We start from the raw sequence: 12,261 nt of genomic DNA on the forward strand, positions 1-12,261 counted from the left end.
CTGCTTTACTACTGATGCACACAGTAACTGATTGGACTGTAAATCAAACAACAGAAGGAATTAGACCAAACATTGTTATGCCATATGAAACTTACAAAAATGCAAACAAATATCATGGCTTCACAGGGTCTCCATGAAGGGCTCCCATACTGCATTGGGATGCTTAAGTCTGCCCTGTTTTTTAAACTACGTTGGCTCCATGACAATGAGGTCCCTTCTTGCCCTACTCTTTAACACTATCTTCACCACAATGGCTATTTCTCTGTTGAAGTTGGGGAAGGACCAGGACTTTGAACTGCAACATAATTGAAAACAGCCTCTTAAAATTTCCTTTCTTTCTTGGAAGGATGATATAGACTCCACTGGAAGCAAAGAATGATGAAGTTAAAGCTGAAATATGCTGTATTTGAGTAAAATAGAAAACAGCATACACTCTGGGATTTCTAACAATAGGGGAATCTACATAACGTATTTGCATTATTTTTCTTTGGTTTAGACAAGCAACGTATAATTTTATATGAAGATATTTCTTGTCATTATCCACAAAATTGTTCAACAATCATTCTATGGATGACAGGATTCTTCCAGCAAAGACTACCAAGAAGGCATCATTCTAGTTTGGGTGTATCTGCGAACCCAATGGCTTCATAAGAAATATAGGAATGGAAAAAATAGAAAAAATCAAGTATCTTAAATTTATAAAAAGAATTCCTAAAAACACATACATCTAATCTTCCAATGAGAATTTGGATTTCTGAATTTTGTGCTCCAACAGAGTCAACTTTTGATTGATCTATTTCTGTTCATCTGCAGACAGAAATAAACACTGATGGGCAAAGAGAACCAAACCTATCTGACTGAATTCATCTTGCTGGGCCTATCTTCAGATCATCGGACCCAGATTGTACTGTTCATGTTGTTTCTCATTGTCTACCTGCTGACCGTGTCTGGGAATCTGCTTATCATACTCCTAATTTATGCTGACTCTCGACTTCATACACCAATGTACTTCTTCCTTAAAAATCTGTCATTTACTGATCTCTGTTTCTCCACAACTATTGTTCCCCAGATGTTATTCCACTTTCTGGTAATGAGAAAGGTCATTTCCTTTACTGGGTGCTCGGTTCAGATGTTTTCTTTCCTAATAATGGGATGCACAGAGAGTTCTCTTCTCGCGGTGATGTCTTATGATCGCTATGTGGCCGTCTGCAAGCCCCTGCACTACACCACCATTATGACCCAGAGGGTTTGTGTTCTGCTGGTCATGGGGGCCTGGGCTAGTGGAGTGTTTGTGTCTTTAGTAGATACCACATTCACTTTATGTCTTCCCTATCAGGGACTTAGTGTAATTAATCATTATTTTTGTGAGCCTCCTGCACTCTTGAAATTAGCTTCAGAAGAAACTTACAAGGCTGAAATGGTCATCTTTGCAATGGGTGTGATAATCATCCTAGGTCCTGTGTCTCTCATCCTTTTCTCCTACTGGAATATCATTTCCACTGTGATTCAGATACAGTCAGGAGAGGGGAGGCTCAAAGTCTTCTCTACCTGTGGTTCCCACTTCATTGTAGTTGTCTTCTTCTATGGGTCAACAATATTTACCTACATGCAGCCCAATTCGAAGAAAATGAATCAGGGGGACAAGGTGATCTCAGTGTTCTACTCGGTCATAACACCCATGCTGAACCCGTTCATTTATAGCCTAAGGAATAAAGATGTGAAAGAGGCATGTAGGAAACTATTTAGAAGATAGCCTCGCAGAGAGAGGGATAATTTTATTTGAATATAATATAGAAGACGGTAGCCTCTCATGAGGAAAAGCTGAGACTGTGAAACAGCTTTTAGATGAGTATGATTTTTTAAAAGAGTCTCAGCATAGGGCATGGTGAAGAGAATTATCATGCATAAATGAGCCTTCAAATGCACAATAGGAAAGTTGTATCATATAATTGAAATTATCAATGAAAACCTGGTCATTAATCACCTTGCTCACATAAAAACTGCGTAACTGATGACCAACAGGAAATCTCAATTGCCTGCTAGATCCCAGATCATCAATGACTATGCACCAGCAGCTAGACCTATATATAGTACATAAGAAGCTAACAAATTACTGAAGTTAGTATGTTCTGTGAACGACTCATATTTTTTAGGGTAAATGTGTTTTTCAGGTTTTAATGATAATAATTTTTTTCATTTATCCTGTATATTATATCATAATTATATAATGAATGAAACCATATAGTATTGACTTTAATAATACAACTTATGTGAGTTCATTGATTCATTGAGTACAGACTTACATATTGCATTTATTGACTAAATATTTGTTGAGCACTTTTCTAGGAATTGAATGCATAGCATTGAAAATTGTCGCAATTCCCATACTTATATGTCTTAGATTTTAGAAAGTGGTGATGAAAATAAGCAAAGCATGTACATGATGTTAGTAAGTGCTATGAGAAAAGAAAAAGCAAAAAAAGTGAGCTGTAATTTCACCTGGTTGTCAGGAAAGGCCATCTCATAGTTAAAGGATGTCTTACATCTCAAAATCAATGAGAGTCAGGCTTTGATTAGATGTTAATAAAGAATGAACAAATCAAAGAGTGATCTGAGGGAAGAGGTTCAGGAAGAGAGATAAAGGTGTCGAATGGCTTGGAAAGGAATGCCGTGTTTGAGATCAAGACAGGGAAGGAAGGGGTTTTTGGAGGCCAATGAGTGACAAGAGTGTGGAATTGAATGATATCACAGAAACAGGGAGAGCCTGGATCAGTAGGAGCTTGTTTGTTTGTTTGTGTTTTGCTACAAATTTTGTGGTTAACATAACAGGAATGTTTCCGCTCATCATTTTAGAGGTCAAATGCCCACAATCAAGACATCTTCAAACCACACTCCCCTGAAAGGCTGTGGAAGAGAGAGCTTCCCTAATCTTCCAGCTTCTGGGAGCTTCTGGCGTTCCTTAGCTTGTGACAGTATCAATCTCTGCTGCTGTCTTCTGAGGATGTATCCCTGTCTCTGTGTCTTTCTTCTTATAAATACGCATGCCATAATATTTCAAGCCCATTGAGTCCAGGATGATCTCATCATGAGATTTCTCTTTATTATAACTGCAGAGGCATTTATTTCAATTTAGTCACATTCAGAGTTAACAGGTGGATTTATCATTTTAGGTGACACAATTCAACTCATTGGAGCCTTGGAGGTTCTTGAAGAAAGATGGATTTTATTTAAATTCAGTGTAAAACATAGTGATATTATGCTTTGAAAGGTCTTGTTGGGTATTGTATGGAAAATAGATTGTAGTGGAATAAGCATGAAAGCAAGAAAATAATCAGTAACTTGAGCCCTATGACAGAAGTCCCAGTAAGGATTTAAACTGCAGTGGAATAATGGGAGGTAGAACAGAGGAGGTAGAACAACAGCTGGGTAAACAGGACATAGAGATGAAAAAGGAGAAAGGAACAGAATGTCCTTACTAAATCTTTGGCCTGAGCGACAGTGTGGATGATTGGAAAGGCTCAAAAAGGGAAGCTTGGTGGGGACGTCATGCATCCTCCTTTGAACTATTTACATGACTCTATGTTATGTGCAGTCTTGTCACACCATCCTTCTGTGTTTCACTGGTTAGAATAAAGCCTTCCTCTGGACAGCCAGGGCATTTTGGAGTGTACAATGAACCTCTCGTGTGTTTCTTACCCTAGTAGATGACAATTGGAGCATTTTGAGTATAAATGCAGACTAGGGTTCTGATTCATAGATTGGAGGTCATCATCAGATGATGAAGAACATCACTGACCCTTGTTGCTCCGGGGTTCTGCATCTGAAGTTTCATCCAAGTACAGAATGAAAATATTTTACTAATTGCATTTTTACTGGAAATAAATCTACTTTTAAAGGTATTATAAGTAATATGATGACTTAAAGTATATGAAAATATGGCAATGGTTATACACACAGATACTACATCAATTCATATAAGTGACTAGAGCATCCATTAATAATTGTATGTGTAGCAGTCCTGCAACAAATACCCATAGATACTGAAGAATGACTGTACTTATATCATCTGCGTTTTACATTATCATTGTTATTGAAATCTCCACTTTAAAAATTCAGACAAAGTATTTGGGGATGTCAGAGTTCCACACGGCCTTTGGAGAAACTTTAGTGCTGTACCTGGCTTCAGATGAGGGCCAGGCAATTCAGGTTTACATTTTAATTTTAAAAATACCCAAGGGTATCTGTTACTCCAGAAAAAAGTTAACAACATGAATTGCTCTGGGGAACGCCTTGATTATAACAACTCTTAGGATCTCAGGTTTGTAGATTTCCTTCAGGAAAAACCTCCATGCTTGTTTCTAGGAGGGTGAATTTGGGTTTGTGTTTGCTAATAAAATTGTGCTCCTTAGGATGGGATAAAATAAGACTCAGACAGGATCATGTCCCACCATCAGCAAACTTGGCAAACTCTAGGGGAGGTTGCCTGGCTGGATAAGGATTAGCAGACTGCAGAACCCACACCCTTCTTCATCTATTATCTATCCATCATTGCACGCACTGTGCTGTGCCAACCTCATGCCAGTGCCCCAGTAGAGAGTTGGCAGGATGATCAGAGGTGAGGCATCGTATTAAGCAGTCTGATATCTTGAATAGTTCATCTGGAAGGAAGGCTTTGCCTTTCCCTGTTGGGCCCTCTCTCTTTTCCAGCTGGCTTCTAGAGAGAATAGGTCCTCCTCAGGAATCTTGTTCTACACCTTCTCTAGGAAGGGTTAAATCTTTATCAAGAACACCAGGTGATTCTAAGGACTGTAGCCCTGCACTGCCTCTCCTGTGGCACTGTGAGCTACTCTACCAGATTCCCCTCTGCTCCTTGCTCTCTCAGTGCTCCCACTTCAGGGCCTTCTTTTTGTCTATCTAAGCAATCAGGACCAGGGTAGAACTCTGAGCCCCCCTGCTCAGAGTCATAGTCAAGAACTTCTTGTGGTAGACAGCCCTGGATGTCCACACAGGCTGTGTGTGAGGACGCTTTTTAACACTGTGCAGCCCTGATCTACTCTTGTGCTGTCATTCTGAGCCAATTCTACCTCACTGGGACATGGCTTGTGGTGAGTCCATAAATTTAATGTAATCATTCCTGGGAGTTTTAAGTCAAGATTTTCCTATCCAAAAGCCAGTGTCTGAAAACTCCTCATCCAAAGTAGACCCACCTTCTCATTCACACTTCTTCTGGTGGTGTGGGTGGTGTGTGGGGGGCGTGGAGAGCATCATAGGGTGGAGTGTCAGCATGATTCTATTTACTCACTCATTCGACTAGCTTTTACTAATGCCCTACCATATGTCAAGTGATAACTGAAATTTAGTGATAGCAAGACATGATATATGTTACACTACCTTGAAGCAGCACCAATTCAGAAAAAAACACGCAAATATGTAATTAATAATAACTGCTTGAAAAGAAGTGGATATCTTTATCTGTACATTGTGAAGAATAACAACTCTACCTTGAAAAGTGAGTAAAGAACTTTACAAGTATTTGATTAATGCTAATTCTAGTTGATTAATGGATAGTTAAAGCTAAGGGGCATGACATACTTGTGAATTACTGTGAAATTTAGGGAGAATTGCAGAACATTTTTTGACCCAGAACAAAATGTGAAAATTTTTATTTTAATTTTATAAAATATATTTAAAATTTACTGTTTATATTGTCAGAGATGGGCCACAAAAATAAATGCAGTAATTTTTTTGAATGGCCTGCAAATGAGTGGAGGGGGATTGTTTGTATTTTGTCTAGTTTATCATTTGCTTTTTTATTAGTTTATCATTTCACTTGAAATATGTTGGTCCTTTTTTTGTTTTGTTTTTTAACTTTTGTTTAATAAAGATAAATTTCCAAAGTACACCTTTTGGATTATAGGGGCTTTTTCCCCCCATAACCACCCTTCCACCTGCAACCATCACATCTCCCACTCCCTCTCCCATCCCATTCTTCATCAAGATTCATTTTCAATTATCTTTATATGCAGAAGATCAATTTGGTATATGCTAAGTAGAGATTTCAACAGTTTGCACCTACAAAGAAACACAAAGTATAAAGTACTGTTTGAGAACTAGTTATACCGTTAATTCACGTAGTACAACACATTAAGGACAGAGATCCTACATGGGGAGTAAGTGCACAGTGACTCCTCTTGATTTAACAATTGACACTCTTATTTATAACCCGAGGCTCTTGCCATGAGCTGCCAACGTTATGGAAGCCTCGTGAGTCCACAAACTCTGGTCTTATTTAGACAAGGTCATAGTTAAATTGGAAGTTCTCTCCTCCCTTCAGAGAAAGGTACCTCCTTCTTTGATGGCATATTGATTCTTATTAAGGATACTAATTCTTGTTCTGCTGTGTATGTATCAGTTATTTCTCCATTTCATTTTCCTAATTTTATTGTGTGCATGTATTTAAGATATTTTTAATCAAATGTATCAGTCTTTTCTTTTGTAGATCTTTGTAGCTAGGCTCAGAAAAATCTTCTATCAAATGAAATTAGTGAATAACCAACTTATTTATAAATATTTAAGCTTATTATATATACACAAACACATCTTGAATCCCTCTGGATGTATTCTGTATAATGAATGATGTGGACAAGGCTCATGTGTTCATCTACTAGCTAGCCGGTTGAGTTAGCATGTGGACTTCATTTGCTTATTGGAAACGCACCTTTAGCATTTAACTGATCCTTGGGCAGCCTTTAATGATTCTGATATCTGTTGTAAACCAGTGATTTGTCTTTTTGTTTTTAACCTACTAAAATATGATTTTGTTTGTAATTCTTCGTATTGTCTGTATGCTATTTTTATCCTTTCATGTTTTAATTTTAAAAGTTATTTATTTTTAAATAATTTTAATTTTTTACTTATAAAATTTAGTCTCAACTGTAAAATCGTCAAACAATACACACAGGCAAAAAAAAGTCTGTCAATTATTTGCATTGTTCCCACTAGAATCCCACTTCCCGTAATCAGTACCACCAGATTATTTTCAATGGACCTACCAGCCATGTATACAGGCTATTCTGCTGTGGCTCAATAATAGTTTTCCTCAAAATTCTTGCAAATGGTTACATTAATTAATAAAAAAATTAACTTTAGGGACAAATTATGTTCTAATTTCAAACATAAAACATAATTTCAATTTACCTTTCAGAGTTTCAATAATAAAGGAGTTTAAAAAGTAGATTTAAGTATGATTTGTTATTATATTCAACTTTAAAGAAATAAAAATAATTGGTTACAATACAGGGGAGTGCTTTCTTTTGGAACTTGCAGTTTTATTGTAATATCATCTCTGCTCTTATGTGTTCAAATCTGCCATAGCGGAAACATTTTAAAGAAAAAAAGCAGAAAATAACTGGATTAAATCTACCCAGCCTTGCCTCTCATTCTTCTTGGTTGCATTTGGCTTTGACTTTGAGTTTCCAAAGCAATACACTTCCAATCCAAAAGTAAAAAAAAAAAAAAAAAATGAGAACAATCATTTTCCTCAGTCAAACACAGCACCCATGTGCTGCTTTGCTTTGCTCTTAACAAGGGTTTTCCTAATCTTGTAATTGCTTCTAGATCATGTTTTCATCAGTGTACCGAGATGTTACATAATATGAAGTAGACTTGGTTACTGTTCTAAACTTTCAAAATAGCTTATATTTTATTAATCATTACATAAACACTATTCTAGATGCATAACTTTGTTACCATTATATGTATGAAGAAAGCTAGCACAATGATTTGCAATTCATAACATACCAAGCAAGGGAGCCAATATTGAAATTCTGCAGTACAGGTTCAGAGCCCTGTCAGCAGTCCAGGATCAGTGGGTTCTCCCTGCAGGTGAGATGCCTGCAGATAAGCAAATGTCACAGCTACAGACATATATCAAACACATTCCAATAGGTGCTCCACTTAAAATATTAAAATGCTATATCAAGTGTAAGTCTGATCACTTTCTTTTCACTTAATAACATAGCATAATCATCTTGCTACATCACCAAACTTGAAAGTAAGTTATATCCATTTAAATTCTGCTCAGAAGAAAAAAATATGATTCTGGTTATTCATTTGATGTGCATTTGTTTATTTTAGTCTATTTTTCTATTTACCTCTTTTTAGTGGATTTAAAGTCAGATCTTAGGTTATTTGCGTAAGTTTTTAATGATTGTGCATGTTTTTCTTTGATTTTTAGAGGACTTCATAAATCAAAAATAATAAAAAATATTTAAGTGCTTTGCAATCAGACATCTCGAGATTTTTCTTATATTTTTAATTTTGTTTGAGGTGGCATCCATTAAAATGGAAATCTGATATCTTTAAGGTGTTACATTTGTTAGCATTTCCTTTCTGATTGTTTTTTCTGGTTGTTTTTGTAAAGGTTAGGAAAGCTTTTACTATTCACGTGTTGGCTAGATAGATAATATAAAGATAACTGTCCACCTAATTTCATGAAGAGATGAAATGTAAAAAATCAACTTTACTATGTATCTTCAGAAATGTTTTCAGAGTGTTTGTGGCATAAAACCTGTTACAAAGAAACAGTCATCATTCACTTTCCAAGCCTAGTACAAAAGAAGTGCACAACAAGAAGCTCTATCAGCATCCACAGAGTGGAAACACTGGGTGGCCCATCCAAAGCTTTGTTGTGTAGCATTCTCAGCATGATTTCTCCCCTACTGGTGCTACTAAGACATTCCAGGAAGAGAAAATCAGAAATGGCTTTCAATTCTCAGAACTATGAGCAAAAAAACAAAACAAAACAAAAATTAAAAAGCAAAGACTTTCAACAAATTGTTGTAATCCATAAGCTGTACATTGGAAATTTATATTCATTAAATAAAAGTTAAAAAAAGAGAGAGAGAAAGATCGAAATAAGCCAATTCGGAGTACCTGTTAACAAATATAATAACTAAGTTACTCAGATATTTTATGTAACTGATCAATGTGTTTCTTTTATTGCTGCCAACCAATAGGCAGAAATAAACATCCATGGGAGAGGAGAACCAGTCCTCCGTGACCGAATTTGTCCTCCTGGGCCTTTCCCAGGATCCAGAGACACAAGTGCTGCTCTTCTTCCTCTTTCTGAGCATCTACCTGTTGACCGTGCTGGGAAACCTGCTGATCCTCACGCTCCTTCACATCGACTCCAGACTCCACACACCTATGTACTTCTTCCTGAGAAACCTGTCCTTTGCTGATCTCTGCTTTTCGACTACCACAGTGCCCCAGGTGCTAGTCCACCTCCTGGTAAAGAGGAAAACCATTTCCTTTGCTGGGTGCTCCACACAGATACTTGTTTTGCTTCTGGCTGGGTGCACAGAGTGTGCACTGCTGGCAGTGATGTCCTATGACAGGTACGTAGCTATCTGCAAGCCCCTGCACTACTCCAGCATCATGACACATTTGGTGTGTGTCCAGCTGGCTGTAGGGTCCTGGGTCAGTGGGGCCTTTGTGTCCCTGGTGGACACCACGTTCACACTGCGTCTGCCCTACAGAGGAAAGAATGTCGTTAACCATTTTTTCTGTGAGCCCCCTGCCCTTCTGAAGCTGGCTTCAGCAGACACCTACAGCACAGAAATGGCCATCTTTGCCATGGGTGTGGTGATCCTCTTAGCTCCTGTCTCCTTAATTCTCATCTCTTACTGGAATATCATCTCCACCATAATCCAGATGCAGTCTGGGGAGGGGAGGCTCAAAGCTTTTTCCACCTGTGGTTCCCATCTTGTTGTTCTTGTTCTGTTCTATGGCTCAGCAATATTTGCCTACATGAGGCCAAACTCCAAGATAATGAATGAGAGGGATAAAATGATCTCTGTGTTCTACTCAGCAGTGACACCCATGCTGAACCCCATCATTTACAGTTTGAGGAACAAAGATGTCAAGAGGGCCTTCTATAGAATAACTGCAAATTAACATGTTTGAAGGTGGTGATCTCCATGATGACCAGTTAGGGATGTGGAGAGAGATGGTTGTCTTGTAAATTATTCCCATTTTTTTTCCACCTCTCCACTTTTTGCTTCCTCATATTTTCTTATAGTCTCCAGATTGTTTCCTCTAATTGCCGTTTAACAGCCAGGCACCTCAGTAGACACAGGAAGAACACTAATTTAACTTAAAGGAAAAAGGATTAAGGAGATTGAAGGAAAGATAGATAGTAGGGAAGGAAGGAAGGGCTGAAAGTACCGGAGGCGAGGGGAAGGAAGGAATTGGGAAGGAAGAAAGAGGAATAAGAGGGGGGAGAGGAAGGATTGAAGGAAAAGATGGAGGGAAGGGATGAGGAAGGAAGGGAGGAAGTCAAAACAAGCCAACGATTTAAAACAAATATGGATTTTATTTTGTGTCAAAAAGAGAAAAAGATTCAATAGACAACACAAAACTATCACAAATGTCAGAATCTACTTTGGCAGAAAGAGTGATTTCCTTTATTCTTGCTTGTGATTACCATGTTGCTTTTGAATGCCTGGATCCCTGGTACCTTTATGGAGTTTGTGATATAATAATAAAAATAAAATCTTCCATAGTGTTATATTTATTTTTTTAAAAGATTTATTTATTTCTTTGAAAGGCAGAGTTACAGAGAGAGATGGAGAGAGAGAGAGAGAGAATATCTTTCATCCTCTGGTTCATTCCCCAAATGACTAGAATAGCTTAACTGGTCAACGCAAAAGGTAGGAGCCATGATCTTCATCCAGATCTCCCACGTTGAATGGCAGGGACCAAAGAACTTGGTTGAGAATCTGCCAGTTTCTAAGTCTCATTAGCAGAGAGTTGGATCAGAAGTGGAGCAGCTGGGATTTGAACCTATGTCCATAAGTGATGTCTGTGTCTCAGGCACTGGGTCAACCTGCTGAACCACAACGCCGGCCCCCATAGTGTTATGTTTCTAACATGGTCATCCAGTCTAAATTTAGCAATTGCTGAAACTGAAGAGAGTACATTTAAGGAATTATTTATTGGAATTTTTCTAAGCCTGTGTATGTTAGGAAAACATAAATAAGTCTAAAAAGAAAAAGTGTCTAGATTAGAAGTCTATTGAATTCAATAATAAAAACATGTCCAACTTGTTCTGAGGAGAGCTAAAGATTAGGAGATTTATGGGATAGTGAGGAGCAATTGAGGATAAATGTGATAAAAGAAGGTTGAGGGCACTGTCTTAAACATTAGTAAGGCACTTAAACTTTATAATGTGGACAAATATTGCATTGCATGATATATAATGGTCCCTGCTTTCTTATTAAAAATAATACTTCTATAAGTTTAAAATGACAGAGAAAAGTAGTGGCTGATTAAGATACTCCTTTACTGTCTCCCCACAGAGATCCCATTTAGAATAGCTATTCCTGCACTAATATGCATTTACCTAAACTGAGGGAGCCAGTGGACAGACTGTAGTGCCTGGTATAATGAGAAGAGAAGACAAATTGAGGAAAGAGGAAGGAAAGGGTTGCCTGTGTCATCCTCCTAACTCTAAGCAGCACAACATGGAGAGGGGGGAGTGGAAGAGGACCCAGTACCAGGCCCACCATGGTGAAACCCAGTGCCAGGCAGAGTCCCAAAGCTCCTACTTCCAAACCAGTAGCTGCACACCAAATCCCTGAAACTCTGTCAGCCAGGAGGCCAAAGGACTGTCACCACCACCTCTCCCTCTGCCTTGAGCAGCACATGCCTCTCACTGTGGAATAGTGTAGGAAAGAGTGCAAAGAACTAGACATTGTAGAGTGAGGAGTTCCACAATGACTTTATACAGAAGGGAAGTAGCACACAACATCTGTGTCCCAAGTCTTGAGATCAGCCCCGAGTTGAGTTATCAAACTGTTACATTGCCCTCGATAAAAATCCCAACCCATATGGCACTCTGCATCATGAAGTCTCTGGCTGCATGGAGCAACCTTGAGACCCACGTGCCTGGATTCCATGAAGTAGCTGCTCCCTAACTCATGTTGTGAGTTAGCTGTAAGGCCTCATCCACCCGCCTGTGGCCCCAAGAGAATCTGCACATCAGACCCTGCCTCTCAGTAAGAGTTCGCTGCCCTCCTGACTCTCTCCTGGCTTTGAAAGCAGCCTGATGGCCTCAGTCATGCATCCTCCATCCAGCAAGCAGCTGGACCGCCATCCCTGAGTAGTTTGGCCCACAGAGTCAAAAACATGGCCCTGCCTATCCAGTCAAAACTGCAAGAAACAACTAAACACTTTTCCTGAGTACTTTGACTATTCTAG

At 38.5% G+C, this 12,261-nt stretch overlaps 1 protein-coding gene and 1 pseudogene across 1 annotated transcript; both read left to right on the forward strand.

Annotated features, from left to right (window-relative positions):
• The first annotated feature begins 829 nt into the window (after nt 1-829).
• Nucleotides 830-1,753, forward strand: LOC133764467 (olfactory receptor 2D3-like). The gene has a single exon (XM_062198146.1). The coding sequence runs from the start codon at nt 830-832 to the stop codon at nt 1,751-1,753; it is 924 nt and encodes a 307-aa protein (XP_062054130.1).
• A 7,233-nt stretch (nt 1,754-8,986) lies between these two features.
• Nucleotides 8,987-9,957, forward strand: LOC133763772 (olfactory receptor 2D3-like; annotated as a pseudogene).
• The last annotated feature ends 2,304 nt before the right edge of the window (nt 9,958-12,261 follow it).

This window comes from Lepus europaeus, chromosome 7 (assembly GCF_033115175.1).
Source record: "Lepus europaeus isolate LE1 chromosome 7, mLepTim1.pri, whole genome shotgun sequence".
NCBI lineage: Eukaryota > Metazoa > Chordata > Mammalia > Lagomorpha > Leporidae > Lepus > Lepus europaeus.

What these genes read in the sequence shown, in the direction of transcription:
- LOC133764467 (XM_062198146.1), top strand. Translation starts at nt 830, where the DNA reads ATGGGCAAAGAGAACCAAACCTATCTGACTGAATTCATCTTGCTGGGC.